Raw genomic sequence first — 20,500 nt, 5'->3', positions numbered from 1 at the left:
TACCACAATGGATCTCCATTAGGGGTACAAGGTTGACAGGTGCAAACAGAGCACTGAGGCAAGGAGATCCTCAGAGCAGGGTTCCTTAAGTGAGATAGGCAAGGGGTCTGCCAGAAGAAAGCTGGACATCCTGCAGTGGCTATTTTGTAATACTGAACAAGTATCCTATTGTCAGATACGAATATGCGATCTGTGAGGACGTTGATTTAAGTATTATTAACATAACAGCTTTGCTGGGATGTAATGTCCTTTAATGCACTAGTGGACTAAGGCTATAATTACGTGCTATTTTATACTTCTGCCGGTGCGCTTATTATTGCTATCTTTTTATTCAAATGTTTGCATGTTGTTAACCTCAGCTCCTTTAGAAAAAAATCTGTCAAATTCGTAAATGAGAAGGAAAATGGATGCTATAATTATATGAAAATTAATATAAATGTTAATATCCTGCCTAGATTGCGTGCAGTAATAACGCAGTTTTCGCTATAAACATGCGGGATTTAGGCTACATGACCCTTCGTGACAGCTTGCCTGAGCACTTGTAGTGCAGCTCGGAGCGCTGTCTCTCTCACATACCCGCAGCCTTCACCGCGATAACGCCACACACACTGTGGTATTTCCCTTCGAGGTTTATTATTGACAAATACTTTTTGAGATTCCTGTCCCTCAAACCCAGTTTCATCGTTTCATTATTCATAATTGCCTTTGCTTTAATTATCAGACCTCACTTTCTGAATATTAAGTAGGCCACATTTACAAATTAATACGGGTTTGTACTTTTTTTCTATAACTGAAATGCCTAAACGTTGCATAGGTATGCATTTATTTAAAGCATTCATAGTAATGCCTATGAAAGATATTTCTGATATTGTAGAGAAAACACAAATATGATCAGATCATAATTGTGTTTAATAGGCAACGTATTTTATATAAAGAAAAAAAATCCATAAAATTTCAGGCCGCTTTAATGTGATTTATGAGTGCCATTTGCAGAAATGGCCGAATGGATTCTCCGTACGAATCGTCTGTTTCATGTCGCCTTTTATGATGCCCCCTGGACGTGGACCAGGGATTCAAGCTCCGAGATGATCCTGGCGCTGAATGCGAGAGTAGACGGCAGCCTCCTACCGGCGGGGGGCGGACCTGCGCCGGACGGATATATACAATCCAAACCAAGACAATGTTTAATAAAGAAATACATCTATTCTTTTTGCTATTAATATTATTCTAATGTGATCTGTTATTTCATTTGTAGGTTTGTGAGTGTGTAGACTATATAAAATGTCTATTCTTTGCCATTTTGAATAACATTACATAGCCTACAGACCTGCACAAGTCTTACAGTACACAACTATCTCGACTTTAAGCATTAATAAGCAAAATAAGAAGTCTGTAAATTTAACCACATATCAGACAGGTCATCTTGAATGCTCGGTCAACTTTACAAGCAGTTAAAGCATTTATTTATAACGTGTATACGTCTTTCGGGCGCCAACCTGCACATCAGATTTATGCTGGCGCGGAGATCTATAACAAGCTGATACTGATATATAATGTAATCTGTATAAACTAAAACCTAATAGAAGATAATTTCGCACCAAAAACATACTGTACATATGATTTCCCCGAAAACTTTGCCGTCTGCTCTCTCCATGCCCTCTGTAACTACATCTCCCATTAGTCCCCTTCCTCCTGTATGTCCTCATTGGCGCAGCTGTAAGCTCCGGAGCTGCCGCTCTTAGCTGAGCATCCTCCAACATGGCGTCCAAGACATCGGGTTTTTCCTGCCACCTCCCACCTGCCTGCTTCTTGCTGGTGCTGTTGCTGCTGCTGTGCGTGCAGCCAGGGGGGAGTCAAAAGAAAAAAGAGGTATGGATGCTCGTATCTGTCCGGGGACGATGGCGTTGGCGATGGTACTGAAACCGTGCGCGGCAGCGGCGCAGCCTCCCTCTCCCCCCTTCCCTGCGCGTTTCCTCCGCATTTCCTTCCTGCTTCCTGCCCGTCTCGTGTTTTCCCCCATTTTCCATGTTTTCTCCTCGTTGCCAGGTTATTTTAACGATCACATTATGGCCGATTTCCTAAAAGCCGAAGGATGGGGGGCGGCGTCCCTCCCCTACATAACGTCGCTATGCACGGCAGGTGTAGCGTGTCGCACGTCCTCCACCCCCACTCCGGTCGGCTTTATGCTGTCAGTGCGGCTGGGGCTGCCCTCGTTACAGGCTCAGTGTCAATCACCAATATACCATGTTTATGCAGTACTTTAATATGTAACTCAAAATATGAAGGACTGCGGTAAATTCGTGGATGAAACCTCACGTTACATGCACCCCATGACGCCGTCATCTGGGGAGGAGACGCGGAAATCCGAGATAGAGATGCCGACGTTTCTAATAAGGCCTGAGGACGGCATTTACTTATAAGGTGCAAATCGCCGGAGCTTTAGACCAAACAGCTCCTCCGGTTGTTGAAATTTAAGAAAACAACGTGTCATTCTTAGCATGTTTACTGAACTCTGCAGGATCTACGGCAGCTATTCAAATGGACTTGTTTGCATTTCATCCTAAAGAAAGACAAATTTCACATAAGAAATTGTTGATTCAAATAAAATACTAAAATCCTGTAAAAGATGAGGAACACTCTGAACAGTGGACTGACAGGCATTTGCCGGCCAGTGTGGCCTGCCCATGCTGTTGTGACGTTGGATATTCACTGGGTTTGGCTGAAAGTGCCACAATCGCAATTTAATTCCTGCTTCCGTTTTAATTTGCTGCAAGGGTCTGCAAGCGGCACAGATAACAAAGAGGAGTTTTGGCAGTGCTGATGGACGCGCTCAACATAATTGGTGAGACTTTATTTGGGCATCCTATGATAAGAACACATTTTGCCGGAGCCCAGCCTTCGACAGTGCAAAAGCGGATTTATTGCTTCCAGTGCTTAGTTCGGATTGAGATGATAAACCAGATTCAATCAGGAGGCCACGTGGGCCTATAATTGCGAATCATTTTACGTAGCATAACAACACGCAGTTCTTGATGAGAATACAGGTTTGTAAAACAAATATCTAAGTGCATTTGAGGACTGGTGGTTTAGAGATTACAGTGTGGTCACGGGTCGGGCCTTTTCCTTAAACAGATGGGCCAGCGTTGCTCCAAGGGGAACCTAAACCTGTTAAGGTTAAGGTTCCGAGTAGATTAAGTAACTGAACCTTTGAAGGACTATGACAGTGTGTGACTGTCCTTGTGGGTGCCACTCATGCAGGTGTCATACTTAGAAGCTCTCAGATGCAGTCTGGTGCTCATGAAGATGCGAGACCGCAGTGAGACCTGGGTCAGCTGTCCAGAGCTCCAAAACTGTTCTTTCTGAGGCCAACAGATCTGTTCATAAGCTGGGAGGTCCGGGAGGAACCGGGAAAATGTTGACATCGCAGAAAGATGGCCACGGTTGGGGGGGGGTCCAACGCTGAGTTTCTGGGGAAATGTGATTTTTTTTTTCTTTTATGATCATTAGCCCACACCTGCTTCTCAGCCGCCAAACCCAGGATGCACCCCCCCCCCCCCCCCCCCAGGGGATTTCCGGGGGCTGAGCCCGGCATTTCCCGATTCGCTGTCCTTGCATTTAGCGTTCCTTCGAATCCCGGCGTCTCAGGAGTGTGGAGCGGCAAACCGCAGATGGGCAGCGGCAAAGTCACATAAGGAATATTTATGCCCGTTCAATATTCCTTATTCATCACTAGGACAAAAAACACTTTGTGCCTGACTAATCAAAAAGTGGGAAAAGGATGGGGTAAGCACTTTGTCTTTTTTTTTGGGAGGGGGGGGTCTGAGAACCAGGAAGGACCCAGAGTGCTGGTGTCGTGTGCTGGGAGTGGTCTTCGGCTGTGGTGTGGCCACCACAGTCTGTACTCTGGCTCATTATTGGGAAGCAATCGTCCATCGTGCACGGCCATCGTGAGCACAGATGCCATTAGGCGATGCCACGGTTGCCATGGGCAACATGAACAGCACATAATCACAATTATGGTGAGGCTCTGGCAGCTGTTCGGTTCATAAAGTGGCTCAATACAGGAGGACTCTTCATCATGCCAGTAGGTCTCAGAGTCTGCTTGTCAGTCCGCATGCCTAAAAATCGCCCCCTAGCCCAACATAGGATGATCCTTTCCCCCCTCTGGAGGTCACAGAGTCCGCTCGGTGGTCTGTATGCTGAACAACCGCCCCCTATCTCCATGCTGGAGGTCACAGAGTCTGCTCTGTGGGCTCTACACACAAGGACTACACCCTAACCCAGCTCTGGACCACATTTGGTCAACATTGTGTTTGTGCTGGTGCTGAAATGAGGGGCCGTCGCTTCTGCTCGGAATATCGGCACGCTCTTGGACCCTTTGATGCTGTCCGAAGAGGAAGCAGCCTCTTTAATTATTCATATTTATACTGTGACACCCCCCCCCCCCCCCCCCGGCACCTTTATTCTGCAAAGAGAACCTGGTGCAGTGTGGGTCTCTCCATCCCACCACAAGGCAAGCTTCTGTTAACCCCTGATTTTGTCTGACTTTGGCTGTTGTTGGTTCTCTGCTACACGCTATTGAGATGATGAGGGGCCAATGGTAGGTGCCTCAGTGAAGTTTCGGGGTGTGCAGAGTCACTGGCGTGTATCAGGCTCGGCCTGAAAGGGTCTGAGAGCTTGCTGTCGGTGCCCGCCTGCTAAACACGAACGCAGCTGACTTCGCAAGGTCCCAGAACCACGCTGGTCCCACCTGCCCTCCTTCAAAAATCTCACTTTGCCAAAATGCTACGGTGCCCACGGGACAGCAAGACATTAACGTTTATTGTCCTTTTGTCTGAGCTCAGAAATGTCTTCAGGATTGTCGTGGGATTCTGAGTAGCTGATGATGTGCAGTGTGAGGAATCCTTGGATACAGTGACCTGCCGATTGGATCAGGGTGGTCATTAAATGTGTGTTTTTGTGGATGCATAGACTGTCCTGTATTTGTCCTCCTTTTCATGAACCTCTTGATGATCTTAATAATGGATTTATCCTTCGGCAGTTCAGTTGTGGCAGAAACCAGTACCCACCCCTGACTGCATTCCCTTTGCTAGGAGGGAGTTTTTTTCTTGTGCACATCTTCAGCAATATGACTTGAGGACATCAGGCGCACATTAATCACTGGTACAGGCTGCGCCTCTGTCTCCAGGCAGCGTGTCGGGGCAGGGTCTCCCAGCAGGCCCTCCAGTTGAACCTGAGCACCACGGAGGCTTTGAGAAGCTTACGGCACCAGCCAGACACCCGAGGGTGCTGGGTTTGATGTTTGATGTGAAGCTTTGATGGTGCAGGGTGCGGTCAGCAGTAGGCTGGGGGACTTGCGGTTCAGGGCTCGAGTTTCTGTTGTGTATCACAGCCGAATGTGAGACCTGCCACTTTTCCTGATAGCCTGCCTGTGGCCTCCCTACTGCGGTGACCACTGAAGTAAATATTCTCCAATTAAAGCTAAATGCTTAGCAATAACTTCCCCATAGACCGGCCACTTGGCCTGACAGACTGATCTCTCCCGTCAGGCCACTGGGATGGGGTAAACTTGCCCCGGTGGGGTCGATCAAGGACAACGGGCCCCTGAGAGGGGAACTAATGAGCCAAGTGGCACTAGGGAACTCATTACCCCACATCCGCTCCGCGATGGGCCTTCACGCAGGGAAGCAGAAAGCCGCTGCTGTGCCTCCATGAATATTCATCAGGTGGGCCTACGTGGCCTTGTAGCACTCCACCTCGACCATGAGAAGACGGCTCACCGCGGCCACTTGCACCATCCAGCCAGGGTGCACTTCCCTCTGTATGTTCTGTTCCTCCTTTTCCCCCAATGCTTCCTTAATTTCTTAACTTGAGTCCATTTGGAAAGTCCTGGATAACCCCAGTTTTCGCATTGGGAGCCTGGGTGGTTTGGAGCTTGCAGACTGGGAGGATCTTGAAGGTGCGGACGCGGTCCCTTTGCTCCATCCACGTTACTGTGCCTATCTCTCGCCTGATTGGCCCTCGTGCCTCGTCTTCCTCGCCCATACCCTCATCTACACGAACCACTGCTTGTTTCCTGGGTCTTTGACCTTACAACTCCACCATGCCTGCTTCTTGCTGATCATCTCTGAGGGGGGTGGGGTTATACCTTTGATTATCTCCTGATCCCCCCCCCCCCCCCCCACCCCCGCACAGTTACAAGCTCAGACATCAGAAAACATGCAGGAAGCTTGTCATTAAGCTGCAGGGCCTGTAACGCCAGTCTCTGTGAGGATGAAGATGGTGATGCTGTCGCCCACGGATTGAAGGTCAGGAAAGGAGGTCAGGCCGTCTCCGTGAGCAGATTAGCCTGTTAAACATACAGGTCGCACTGCAGAAGGATGAGCCTGGTGCTGCTCCACTTGTTTAGTGCAGTCTCATATTTCTGAGCTTGATGTGTCTTCACAGCATGGCAGCTGTTGAGTTACATCATGTTGACAGAATCTACCGCCAGAAAACAATGTAAAAGCAGAATGCTAATCCTCCGTAATGCTTTCCGAGGCACCGTAACTCCGATTGTTTTCTTATAAGTACTCCAGGATTATTTTCAAATAATTTGAGCCTGTTTCGTGTTGAAAAGGCTCAGTGGAAGGTAAGTGCAGTTTTTCATAAATGGAAACTGGAATCCAGCTACGGAGGACTGTGTGTAATTAAAGAAACACTTTAAATGTATCAAATGGAAGTTTCTGCTTAACATTTGAAAGAGTGGAGGAGGCCCAGGGTCCCAAACTCTCCCTGTGGGGAGTGAAGGTGTGTTTTTAGCTACATTAGCATTAGCAGGCCGCCGTTGGGTGGGCTGTGTGCATTTGAGAAGCCAGGGAATGCCATGTGCCCATTAGCCCAGTGGCAAATGGGGGCCCCACTTTTCCATAAAAGTGCACCATGTTCCCAGCACCGCTGTGCTTACTGAGCGTAACCACAGTGGCCGACTTTTACTGCGACGTGAGGCGAAAACGGCCAGTGCACGGACATCGGGGTTCTGCATGGAGGGGGCCTGCCAACGACACCTCAGCTGTGACTTCACTGTAGACACTGGAGAACTCTGGCTGCTGGCCTTGCTGATGGAGATCCTGGCAGGGTCAGCAGACAGTGTCCAGAGCTCAGGTGCTGATCACAGAAAGATGTGTGGATCTCAAGCTGGTCTGGGCTTTGAGGGTGTGTGTGTGTGTGTGTGTGTGTGTGTGTGTGTTACGGAGGAGAAGCTGGACATGCGTTCCTTGCAGCAGCTGTCAGCAGTGCTGATGAGGTGTGCAGAGCTTCTGAGATGCCCCCCCCCCCTCCCCCCCAGCTACAGATTCAAACACTGTAGAGAGGGAGGGACAGCATGCAGATGGCATTCATGCGGCAGAAGTTGGGACCAGTAAGTGTGGGGGGGGCGCAGAGGAACTGGAACTGCTGGGACGAGGGCACAAGAACATGACAAGAAAGAGCAAGACGGGCTCCCAAAAGATGCCATGACAGACCCCTGCTGCCAGACAACTGAGTGTGGCAGAGACGGAGGGCGCCAGGCCACCTGAACAGATATGGCTGCTGTGCCAGTCCATGCCAACGGCAGCCTGCGGGCTCTGAGCTGGCAGAACGACGCTGACAAGACAGCCGTGTCATGGTGACATTCTCGTTGGGCCCTTCCGAGGGCTGAAAGAGAGCCCCCCCCTTTTCCGGGGGACAGTCAGTCCTGCAAGGTGATGTGGCATCATCAGGCTTAACAGCCCCCATCAAATTTCAAATCCGCCCCGGGCAGCTGCTTTCCATCCCATCATATCTGTCACCATGACAATGGGAAAACCATTCCCCCCAAACTGGACTGACATCTCCAAACATATGGACACTGCAAAGCCACTTGGATGTACAGTCACTTCCCAGGCCTGGGAGTCAGTGCATGCTAATTCATCTGTGACCTGGATTATGTCACATGACCTGCACTAAATCACCTGTGACCTGGCCACATCACTTGACCTGCACTAACGCACCTGTGACCTGGGCCACGTCACATGACCTCTGCGGTACTCTGTAAGTGGAATTGCAGGACTGTCCTTTGGGTTTTCAGGTCTGAATGCCTCTTGAGAAGGTCGATCACCCTGACATCATGTGAGCTCCATGCCAGAGGATTAAATGTGTCTCACTTGTGATCTACGTGGCGCCATGAGTCACGCCGGATGGAAGCATGAAGTAAGTGGCGAAGCGGTGGTGTTCCGGGCTCCAGAGGGCTGTGGGCACGAGGTTGCCTCAGCAGGATGAGGCCGGCTCTTCATCACACTGACCTTGGCATGACATCAGAGTGCTGCTCAGACTGATTGTCATAGTGAAGTGGCCTAGCACGGAACGAGTCAGCACAGGTCTAGCACAGGCCCAGCATGGAACAGTCAGCACAGGCCTAGCACAGGCCCAGCATGGAACAGTCAGCACAGGCCTAGCACTGGCCCAGCATGGAACAGAGTCAGCACAGGCCTAGCACTGGCCCAGCATGGAACGGAGTCAGCACAGGCCTAGCACTGGCCCAGCATGGAACGGAGTCAGCACAGGCCTAGCACAGGCCCAGCATGGAACGGAGTCAGCACAAGCCCAGCATGCAACAAGTCGGCACAGGCCTAGCACAGGCCCAGCATGCAACAAGTCGGCACAGGCCTAGCACAGGCCCAGCATGCAACAAGTCAGCACAGGCCTAGCACAGGCCCAGCATGGAACAGTGTCAGCACAGGCCTAGGACAGGCCCAGCATGGAACAGAGTCAGCACAGGCCTAGCACAGGCCCATCACCAGCTTGGCATAGGTCTTGCACAGGCCCAGCACAAGGTCAGCACTGGCGAGCTTAACCCCTCCATAATCTGTTATTCTGCATGTTTGGCTGCAGGCCCCCATTAAAATGCAGGGGGTTTCGGGGTGGGGGGTGGTCAACTGACTCATTATCCGATTGCAGCTGAACGGTTCTCTATGCTCATGATGAAGGTTATTTATTTACTTCATGGTTGAGGCCCTTTCTTACTCTGTTTCCTAAAAGGCATTTTCACATTGACCGAGTTTCTTGTGAAAGGCTCTCTGGGTTCCATTGTTGGCTCAGAGTATAGCATGCAGCGCCTCTCAGGGAAGCCAGCGACTTCATTCCTGCAGCTGGGTTCCTGCATCCAGCCGTTTGTTATAGGAAACCCCCGAAAATGATTAGATATTACATATACCGTGCTTATTATCAAAGCAAGATCTTCAGCAGTTTATAGCAGGCAACACTTTTGGTGTCATTATATATGTGGCGCCCTTGAGTAAATTCTGTCTCTTTTGGGCTCACAGCAGCTTACTGCCAGTGAACATGCTGCACCATTAACACCAGCACCTTATTCAGCTGCAGAAACATGCTGAGCTCTGAGATCTGAGCTTGTCGCTAGCTTATGGGCTCAGAAAAACACTCATCTGTCCCTGAACATTAATATCTGGCCCTTTTTCACACCTTGGTGCCGAGACATGATGTCTCACCCATGGGACAACGACCCCAACGACCTCGACGTGTTATCCGGGCGCGTGTAACTCCGCCCTCCTGCTTCACTACACATGAATGTGGCTTCCTACACATTCATACAGCTGCCCTGGGTCACATGGTCACCCTCCAAGTCCACACATTCCCATAATCCTTCATTCCGATGCTGTCATTAGACCTTGCTAAGGGGAAGTGGTTTACACGTGCGCTGAGCGTGTCAGTCACTGTCGAGTCACCTCAGATGGCAATGCCGGGGGAGCGGGAGCCAGATTTACCTCCTGATTGAAAACAAACTGGAAAGAGGGGCAAATTCCCCACTGGATCATGGAATAGCAACATGACGAACAGGAAGAAAGAGTGCACGAAAAATGGATCTAATCCAGGCTAAATCTCACTATAGATGTGTTAGCTTGTAAGTCCTTCCCAGCAGGGCGCTGTATGCTCACTGCTGTCTGCTCGCTGCTGTCTGCTGTGACGTCCCTCTGCTGACAGATGGACATCAGTTTGCAGCCTGGGCTTATCTGGGGCTGTTTGCGATGGAGCGTATCCAGCACCAGAGAGTGGGCCGTGTCAGCATTCCTCCCGACCCCCGTCAGCACAGGTGAGGTGGACAGGCGGCTGACAGCCCCCCCCCCCCACCGCAGCAGCAAGAGGAGCAGGCTACTGCGGGGAGAAGGGGTTCATGCTTCTGAATGCAGTTTCCTTGCCCCTTAGAAGCTGGTCTTTGTTTCCCATGTACCTTCACCTTGCAGTTTCACTGACTGTGTTGTTTGAAAAGGCTCCTTTGGCCGCCTGGCCCCGCCCCCTCACATGTCACATTCGCTATCAGCGAATGGCTGAAGGGGCATATGTGTCACCCCTCTTCTCCACTCTCGTGTCACTCTTGCATTCTGTATGACGCTCAGGCCCGAAACATTCGTAGGTAGTTCCTCATGGATAATCAGCCCCCACCATTCTCTCCTTCAGTGCCCCGCTCACAAACCCGCTTCCTGCTGCCTGTGTCATCTCCCTTCGTCTCCATTAAAACGCTCAGGTAGCATTGACATTTTAACATGAAACAACCTGCAGTTTGGGGTGGAGAGTCAGGGTCAAGAGAAGGCCCATCCTTAGGGCCAGTCCCCCGCAACTCCTGTTCCCAGTGGCCCCCATCTCCCTTCAACCTCGGTCCCTATAGCCCCTGTGCTCCAAGGCCCTCATCCTCTCTAGCCTCTCTCTCTCAGGGCCCCTCTATCCTGTGGCCCCCATCCCCCATGGCCCCCGTGCCCTGCAGCCCCCATGCCCTGAAGTCCCATAGCCTGCTTTTATCATGCCCTGCAGCTCCCATGTCCTGAAGTCCCATAGCCTGCTTTTATCATGCCCTGCAGCTCCCATGCCCTAAAGTCCCATAGCCTGCTTTTATCATGCCCTGTAGCTCCCATGCCCTGAAGTCCCATAGCCTGCTTTTATCATGCCCTGCAGCTCCCATGCCCAGTAGCCCGGTAGCCTGCTTTTATCATGCCCTGCAGCTCCCATGCCCAGTAGCCCGGTAGCCTGCTTTTATCATGCCCTGCAGCTCCTATGCCCAGTAGCCCGGTAGCCTGCTTTTATCATGCCCTGCAGCTCCCATGCCCTGAAGTCCCATAGCCTGCCCCATGCCCTGTAGCACCTGTTTCCTATAGCCCCATAGCCTGTGTTCCCCATGGCCCCGGTGCCCTGTAGCCCCTATGCCCTGTAGCCCCTATGCCCTGTAGCCCCTGTCCCCCATGGTCCCTGTCCCCTGACCTGCGTAATGATAGCCAGAAGCAGACTAATCCGTTTGACGCACTCAATGCGGGGGGGGGCGACAGAGGTCAGTGTGCTGGCTGATCAGAGCCACCGTGACCCACCAAAGCCCCTGTCTCCCCAATCCTGTGAATTCCGGAAACAATATCACCGCTCCTGAGCAGAGAGGCCTTCAAAGACTCGGCAAAGGACATCTGCCAGCATCTCACCTTAAGGGGCAGCAGAGGGGCTGCTTGCATAGGGGCTGCTGAGTGCTTGGAGACAGCATGTCTGATCAGAATAGCCCTCATTTTCCCCTGGATGTTATTTTCCAAATACAAACTGGGTCGTTTCCCTGTGAAGTTCTTTAAAACATTCCACTAAGTTTTGTCCACCACTTGAGCTTTTGGGTGAATATTCTGCATGCCCTGAATAGTCAGGCAGCGGCACTGATCTCCTGTCGATTTAGCATTTCAGTTATACACAAAAAGCTCAAACTGAGAAACACTGAATCACTGTGGCAGTGGGTGGCTCGGTGTCTGGGCCCCGGGGGGCAACACTGAGCATGTCAGGGATACCTTTCAGTCTGATTAGAACACATGCAGCTCAGTGAAGGTGTGTGGCTTGCTGACAGCTTGACATCCAGGTCATGAGGTGCGGATGCACTTTTGGGGAGCGTAGGATGATTACATCAATAATAACCATCAGTCTGTATACATATACCACAAGTCGCACCCTGTGCAGACAGTGAGATATGTTAAAGATGAGGAAGTACTTTAAAGATCAACGCTTTCATGAATCGTGCAGTTCTGACCACCCACAGGAGGCAAGCTTAGAGATGGAGGTGGGAGATGTTGCTATGACGATTGGCATCGGGACGTTTCTGGCTGCAAACTGCAGGCTGAGGGGGCTAGCTGTACCCCTGTGTGTAACCTGCTGAGCTTTTCACACTGACAGAACCCAAATATGGTTCTTAGACAAAGTATGGAAGTTAACACCCTTGGATGTGTGTTAGTGAGTTATACACCCCTGTGTGTGTGTTAGTGAGTTATACACCCCTGTGTGTGCCTTAGTGTGTTATACACCCCTGTGTGTGCCTTAGTGAGTTATACATCCCTGTGTGTGCCTTGGTGAGTTATAAACCCTTGTGTGTGCCTTAGTGTGTTATACACCCCTATGTGTGCCTTAGTGAGTTATACATCCCCTGTGTGTGCCTTGGTGAGTTATACACCCCTGTGTGTGCCTTGGTGAGTTATACACCCCTGTGTGTGCCTTGGTGAGTTATACACCCCTGTGTGTGCCTTGGTGAGTTATACACCCCTGTGTGTGCCTTAGTGAGTTATACACCCCTGTGTGTGCCTTAGTGAGATATACACCCCTGTGTCGTGCCTTAGTGAGATATACACCCCTGTGTGTGCCTTAGTGAGTTATACACCCCTGTGTGTGCCTTAGTGAGTTATGCACCCCTGTGTGTGCCTTAGTGAGTTATGCACCCCTGTGTGTGCCTTAGTGAGTTATGCACCCCTGTGTGTGCCTTAGTGAGTTATGCACCCCTGTGTGTGCCTTAGTGAGATATGCACCCCTGTGTGTGCCTTAGTGAGATATGCACCCCTGTGTGTGCCTTAGTGAGTTATACATCCCTGAGTATGTGTTACTGAGTTATGCACTCCTGTTTGTGTGTTAGTCAGTGAGTTATACATCCCTAGGTGTGTTAGTTAGTTATACACCCCTGTGTGTGTGTATTAGTAACTAATGCGCCCCTGGATGTGTGTTAGTGAGTTACACACCCTTGTGTGGGCATGACTGTGCCAGTGAATGAGGCACTGAAGCATGAGACGATGGGTCAGAAGAAAGCAGAGGAGGCCTCTCCTGTCAGGATGAGATGACCTCATCGTTTATCACACGCCTGGCCATCGTAAACCCCCTCTGTGCCCATGCAGGATGCTGTTTTTGCTGTCTTCCCTTCCTCTGTTGATAGAGTTCAAAGCTGAGCTCTTGGGACCTCTGTGCTTTTAAATATCGACATGTTGTTCCGGGGGGGGGCTTAGGACCGCTCTGCTGCCTGCTCCCAGCTATAAATGAGACATCACAGTGGGCCTTGCAGCTTGGACATGTGACCGGCGTGGAAAAATGATGGGGAGGGGGGTGGGGTAGGGAGCAGGGGCAGCGGCCTAATCTAGTTGGGCTGTACTGGTGCATTACGGGGTTTGTGGAGTAATGAAGGCAGGGCTCCTTTTGGGCCGGGGGTCATAGGCAGGGGGTTGGGGGAGCCTGAATGTGGGAACAGAGCGCCACCTGTTGTCTGCCTTCTTGTATGCATGGGTCTTTATGGGAAGATACCAAGCTGCAGAGATGTTCTGTTCATCCCCATGGTATCCAGGCTGAATTCCCCAACTTTCCCTCTTTGAGAGACACATTGATTTATTGTAGGGAGCTGATGATTTGGAGGTAGAGCACAGGGCCAGCGGCATGCAACGCCAACCCCAACAGATGGGGTTAGGCTCTTGCTCAGTACCCCAGCCATTATATGATTACTCTGCTGGATACAGGATTCAAACCCATGACCTTGCGGACACAGGCGCTGATCCTCAGCCCACAGTGTAATGTTTGAACATTCCCGCAGCGTTCTGGATGTTTTATATTATATAACTCATTCCCTGACGTTTCGAGAGCGTTAGCAGGGAGCCATACAGTATGTGCGAATACCCCTGTTTAACCACACCAGCCCGTCCAGCAGAGGTCAGAGATTATGTAAATATTTAAAATTTGAATTTCATTGGGAAGTTCGACCTCCCAGGTTCCCCGCACTGATGCCTTCCTGTCCCCCCCTCCCACTGGTGGCGGAGCAGAACATGCTGTCGGAGAAGGTGGAACAGATGATGGAGTGGAGTTCCCGTCGTTCCGTCATCCGCATGAACGGCGACAAGTTCCGGCGATTCGTCAAGGCGCCGCCCCGCAACTACTCTGTGGTGGTGATGTTCACCGCACTGCAGCCGCAGAGGCAGTGCTCCGTGTGCAGGTACGACAGGCAATCGCACACATGTGTACGCACAGGGACACACAAGGACACACAGAGATGGGCAGACACACAGTGACACACACATAGTGACAGATACAGGGAGAGAGTGACACAAACACAGGGACAGACACACAGAGACAGACTGTGACAGAAACATGGACAGACAAATAAGGAACCCTAACTCAGGGACACACACACAAAAGGACAGACACACAGGGACACTCGCACAGGGACATATACAGGGACACACAAAAGGAGAGACACACAGGGACACACAAAAGGACACTCGCACAGGGACACTCGCACAGGGACACTCACACAGGGACATATACAGGGACACACAAAAGGACAGACACACAGGGACACACAAAAGGACAGACACACAGGGACACTCGCACAGGGACACTCGCACAGGGACACTCGCACAGGGGACACTCGCACAGGGACACTCACACAGGGACATATACAGGGACACACAAAAGGAGAGACACACAGGGACACACAAAAGGACACTCGCACAGGGACACTCGCACAGGGACACTCGCACAGGGACACTCACACAGGGACATATACAGGGACACACAAAAGGACAGACACACAGGGACATATACAGAGACACACAAAAGGAGAGACACACAGGGACACACAAAAGGACAGACACACAGGGACACTCGCACAGGGACACTCGCACAGGGACATATACAGGGACACACAAAAGGACAGACACACAGGGACATATACAGAGACACACAAAAGGAGAGACACACAGGGACAGATACACAGAAACTCACATTGAGACACTTTCACTTCTTAACAGCTGCTATACTGTTATTTGAAGAATAACACGCTCTGTCCAATTAGCATACTCCTTCCAATTTAGCACATTTTGTCCAATGAACACACTTGTCTGATAAGCGAGCTGTGTTTTTGCTCACCATTCCCGCACTGATAACCCAGCACAGACCGACACGTGACCTCACGCTTTGTGGGGAGAGAATGGGTGCTGCCATGTGGGCTGGGTGGAGACAGGGCTGAGGACCCCCCCGGGTGTGAGGTTACTGCCTGACAGACAGATACCTTAGTGAGGGAGACTGATAACCGCATGAGGTCGTGTTTTAATTAGAGTCCAGTTCACACACTACATTTGTCCCTGCTGTGATTAGAGAGCCTTTATAATGAAATTCATAGCTAACTACAGTAATAAGCTAAACAAAAAAAAATAATAATCTAAATAATCAGGTAAGCCAAACCTTACCTACAGACTGTCGCACAGATGAGGTAACTCATAGTGATGCAGATGAGCACCCTAGAAAGGTTGCTATTGCTCATTATAATTTAATAGATTCATTCTCAGTGTTGTTATTGAGCTCATCCAGGGTTAGGGTTCCTTGTCCATGTCATTCTATGACATTCAGTGTTACGGTTCTTTGTCGTTCATTGTTAGGGTTCTGTGACTTTTTGCGTTAGGGTTCTGTGACATTCAGTGTTAGGGTTCTATGACTTTCAGTGCTAGGGTTTTATGTTATTCAGTGTTAGGGTTCTATGTCATGCAGTGTTAGGGTTATGTGTCATTCAGCTGACTCGTGTGCTATGACCAGTGTACCTGCCTGTTTGTTGTAAGAAGAGGTTCACCTACAGGAGTGGTATCTTGATGATGGCTCGCGCAGCGAGTAATCAATGCCCCATCTGTCTCTGTCTTCTGGAGCAGGCAGGCCAATGAGGAGTACCAGGTGCTGGCCAACTCTTGGCGTTACTCCACCGCCTTCTCCAATAAGCTCTTCTTCACCGTGGTGGACTATGACGAGGGCGCCGACGTCTTTCAGCAGGTATCTGTGTCAGGGATGAACCCCCAACACCTGTCCAGCAGCACCTACTATTACACCCTGATTGGAAATTAAGCAAAGTGACACACTTTCCCCCGCCGTGTCTGTGACTGTGTATTTCTGTTTACTGTTCAGTCAGTTTTTTTTCTTTTCCTGAACACCACTACGGAAAACATTTAAGTAAGGCATGTTTTTACACGGCATCTAAATGTCCAGGCTACCACTGGAAAAACCTGGAAAAACATGGCGTTATTCCGAAAACGTAAAGCGCGCGTAACGCGAGTGCAGCTAGGGCTGTTCGCTGAGAGCAAACGGAGGGGGCGAGGGAGGCCATTTTTTTGAGTAAGTAAGTAAATAACTATAATTATGGCTGCAACTTAAGCGACAGGTAATGAAATGCAGACCTCCACGGATCTTTAGCTGTTTTTTCCTAATTCCTGCCGGCGATTCACTTCTTACACTCTTACAAAAACGACTTGTCGGCTTCTTTGATGAAATGATCCCCTCCACCTTTCTCTTGTTTTCAGTCTGGGGGGAAGGTGTAAGTGTGGGGGTGGGGGGGGGGGGGAGATAACAGCCGTTCCTGAAGCGGCTCTCATTTTTCGTTAGAACTAATGATTTCTGCCGATGTGGAGTGCAGCAATTTTAGCGGCTGCAGCAAGTCACCAGCATCCGCGTACCTGTCCCCTGCTCATCTGATGACAGCATCCTTGTCCCCCCCCCCGCAGCTGAACATGAACTCCGCTCCCACATTCATGCACTTCCCCCCAAAGGGGAAGCCCAGGAGGGCGGACACCTTCGACCTGCAGCGTATCGGTTTCGCCTCTGAGCAGCTGGCCAAGTGGATCGCTGACCGCACCGACGTACAGGTAGGGGGCTCTCCGGAGCAATGGAAGTATCCCCGGGTAATAAACAAGGGTAGTATTTTTGCGAAAAAGCCACTCAAATTCTGCAGGGGTACACTCAAAGTATTTTGAGAGTAATCGTCACTGGCAGAGTAGCAGACAGCGAAAGTGTTTTGGAGCACAATTCTCCATCATGTGGAAACCTGTGACATCGCCCCGCTGGCTGAGCTGAGACTGCTGGAAGTTTTGCTTATGCTTGTGAACCCATGGCATTAGCTCATGGGTTCTGAATGTCTGCTTTCTGACCCGGTTCCCTCGGCTGGCAGATCCGGGTCTTCAGGCCCCCCAATTACTCGGGCACCATCGCCCTGGCTCTGTTGGTGTCGCTGGTCGGAGGCCTGCTCTACTTGCGGAGGAACAACCTGGAGTTTATCTACAACAAGACGGGTTGGGCCATGGCAGCACTGGTGAGCCCCCCGGGGCTGTGGGGGGGGGGGGGGAGGGGGGTGAGGGCCTCTGCACAGAAAGCATATGCACTGACTTTGAAAAGCCCACCCACACTGTGATTCAGCACATGGTGGCAGCACTCCTGGAGGGGCGGGGGGTATCAGGACTAATCATGTGACCACAGAGTGTATCCTGAGGACATGGTAGTTAATTATAACCCTGTCTAGATATGCTACCTAAGCACAGACCCCTCCTACCCGGCGAAACTCCTTTTTGAAGTGGTGAAAGAGGCCCAACTGTATTTTATAATTACGGGAGAATGAGGTGGAAGGATGCCATGATTGGGGGATTCCCATTTGCTGACAACCCTCTACTTTTTACCCGATGCATGACGGGGCATTCCCATTGGCTGATAGCCCTCCCTTTGTCCCCAGTGCGTGGTGTTTGCCATGACCTCGGGTCAGATGTGGAATCATATCCGTGGGCCTCCGTATGCACACAAGAACCCCCAGAATGGACAAGTGGTGAGTGACTCCCCCCTTTGCTCTTTGGGAATTTGCTTCAGGATAATTCCTATCATATCACTGTTAGCTTAATTATAGGCTGTAGGTGATGTGTAGGTGCAAAACAGCAGTACCTCAAATATCCATCAGTTAGAGGGAGAAATTGTATTAAATATTTAGTAGCTGTATTAGGAATATTCATTTAAGTGATTTCAAGTAAGTTCAGTGTGAAAGTTCAGGTTTTTAATCACTGCACCCCCTGCTGGCCAGTGCCCAGTATTAACAGGGTACTTGACTGTATGGGTGCACCCGTCCTTATCCGTCAACCGATTCGTCAGCATCACCTCCGGTCGGGGGTGACTCTGCTTTTCATTTTTTGAGCCAGAATTGAATTTTTCCCAAGATTTATTCCGCCCTCTGAATGCGGTGAAAACTCCGGGCAGCTTGTCCAGCGAGCCGCTCAAGGACACTCTGACGATATTGATCAGCATGTAACTATGCAAGAAAGAAAAAGCAGCAACGGGAAAATAAAAACTTCACATTCTTCAACATCAGATTATCCATAAATCTCACGCCCATAACAAAGAAACGTGAGAGAGTGCACCGTGAGCCACAATTTCAGAGGGATGCGGGGTCTATATTGCATGACACGTCCCTGGAAACAGCCTCCTTCGGCATCTTAATGGTGCTCTGCTGACGATCTGCAGTGGGGGGCCGGTTCTACCGACCCTTTTCGGAGGCCCATCCGCCCCAAAATACCGAGCACCTCATGAATAATTCAGGCATGAGCATCGATCTCGGAGATGCAAACAGCCCTCTAACAATGTCGGCGCTGGAGATTGAAGGCCATTGACATCTGCTCCAGATGGTCGGCGAGGCGTCGAGCACCTCGACGAGCCGGTTAAGTGCGGCCCGCATCAGCCCAAACCGACGAACGAATGCATAATGAACGACAGCAGAACAAATGGGTTTATGAGACCGGGAATCTGAGCCAACAAAGGAGTGACCGATAAACAGTCAGCCTCCCGTTAATAGCTTAAACAGCATTATCTGTGGCCTTATTATCGGTATAATTTTTAAGGACCTTTCTGAGATCATGATCAGTGCCGGTGACGCATGCGCGGTCAGGGCTGTCGGTGTAAACTTCACATAAACCTTTTCACCTCCCGTGCCGTCCCAGTAGGGGGCAGCGTTCACAAACACTCATTTATTAAATGGGTGACCAGGGACGAATCTGACACATTATTTACGGGGGGGGGGGGGGGGGGGTCGGGCTCAAGCTGGGAAAGGTGGTATGCAGATAACTGGGACGGGGGGGGGGGCACACAGAGTGACGTGGGGGTACGGGGGGTGTGTAGCTTTGGAGGACACCTGACTGCATTTGGGGGATGTGCATCCAGGTGTGAAATTAAATTAAATAAGCAAATAAATAAGCAGCAGCCTCCCAAAGGAACTCGGCACCTGCACAGAGTGACATCCTACGCTCCCCCCCCCACCCACCCCCAAGACTCCTAGCCCCAAAAGTCATCGTGTTCATTTTAATAATTAGCCTCCTGGGAGTGGGGGGTGAGCAAGATCTCTGGCCGGGGTCCGACTGTCGTCGTCTGGGCTTCAGATTAGCTTCTCATGTTCAGCCGCATGACACAGGCTAAGCAGTTTAATCCCTCAGTGCTGCCCCAGCACACATTTTAATTACGCAGAGATGACAAGGCAGTGGCTGCGGAATATAGTGTATGCTTACAGATCGATCCAAACTTTATCTATAAAGATCTGTCTGGTACAAGTGCCAACTTATACACAACTTTTGAAAACAGTTACCGACATGTTTTGCTGCCTGAGATACTGTATGTGCACAAAATGCTCTTGAAGTGGATAACGGTGAAGGGCTTTTAAACTCGGCTGTCCTGCAGTCGTGTGATAGGAGGGTCTGCAGGCTGCACCCGTCAGCACATCCTTCTCCACCCCGTACTCCACCCTCTGCCGAGAGTGCCGGCACCCACCCGCACCACGGCAACCGGCCGCAATGGCAGCATCGCAGGGTCATCAGGGGAGTGGCGCCGGTAACGCCGCGGAGACGCCGCCCGCTGGGATGTCCCAGAAGATCCTACTTTTTAATTGAATCTCCGCAGCACACGGTTTTAGTTCCGGGGATATGAGCCAGATTATGAGAAACACCGGAAAATGATTGAATGCTGATTAGCAGATAATGTATCTCACTGATGGGGCAAGGGGGGAGGGTCTTATCAGAAGTAAGAGTGGGGGCAGGTGGGAGAGGGGGGGGGAGGGCTGGAAAGTGGGAGGGGGAGGTCGAGGTGGGGGGGTGGGTGAGAGGGTGGAGAAGGGAGGGCAGGTGCGGGGGGGGTGGGCTAGAGGAAGATGGAGGGAGGGCAGACAAGGGGGAGGGAGGGCTGGCAAGGGGGAGGTTGAGGTGGGGGGTGGTTTCTGTGGGGGCAGTGTTTGGGGGGGCAGTTCCTGGAGCCTCGCTGGCAGGACTAAAGGGCCTCGGCATCCATCCTTATAACAGCGAGGGCCCCCCCCCCCCCCCCTGTGACTGACGTTATAATACTGCCGCTGTAGTGAATCAGCCTGAACAAACCCTGCTCACAGCCTGCTTACAGA

General features: G+C 50.8%; 1 protein-coding gene across 1 annotated transcript in view; it reads left to right on the top strand.

Annotated features, from left to right (window-relative positions):
- Window positions 1–1,705: 1,705 nt before the first annotated feature.
- tusc3 (tumor suppressor candidate 3) overlaps window positions 1,706–20,500 on the top strand; it is a 24,119-nt gene continuing 5,324 nt past the window's right edge. The window contains exons 1-6 of the mRNA XM_048996537.1: window positions 1,706–1,869; window positions 14,094–14,263; window positions 15,972–16,089; window positions 16,815–16,955; window positions 17,258–17,398; window positions 17,813–17,902. Of these exons, the coding sequence (XP_048852494.1) occupies window positions 1,759–1,869; window positions 14,094–14,263; window positions 15,972–16,089; window positions 16,815–16,955; window positions 17,258–17,398; window positions 17,813–17,902 (771 nt within the window). The 5' untranslated portion in view covers window positions 1,706–1,758. The remainder of the gene's footprint in view (window positions 1,870–14,093; window positions 14,264–15,971; window positions 16,090–16,814; window positions 16,956–17,257; window positions 17,399–17,812; window positions 17,903–20,500) is intronic.

The sequence above is a fragment of the Brienomyrus brachyistius genome, chromosome 25, assembly GCF_023856365.1.
Source record: "Brienomyrus brachyistius isolate T26 chromosome 25, BBRACH_0.4, whole genome shotgun sequence".
Taxonomy (NCBI): domain Eukaryota; kingdom Metazoa; phylum Chordata; class Actinopteri; order Osteoglossiformes; family Mormyridae; genus Brienomyrus; species Brienomyrus brachyistius.
Note: the sequence above shows the minus strand (reverse complement) of the source record. Positions and strands in the feature narration are given on the sequence as shown.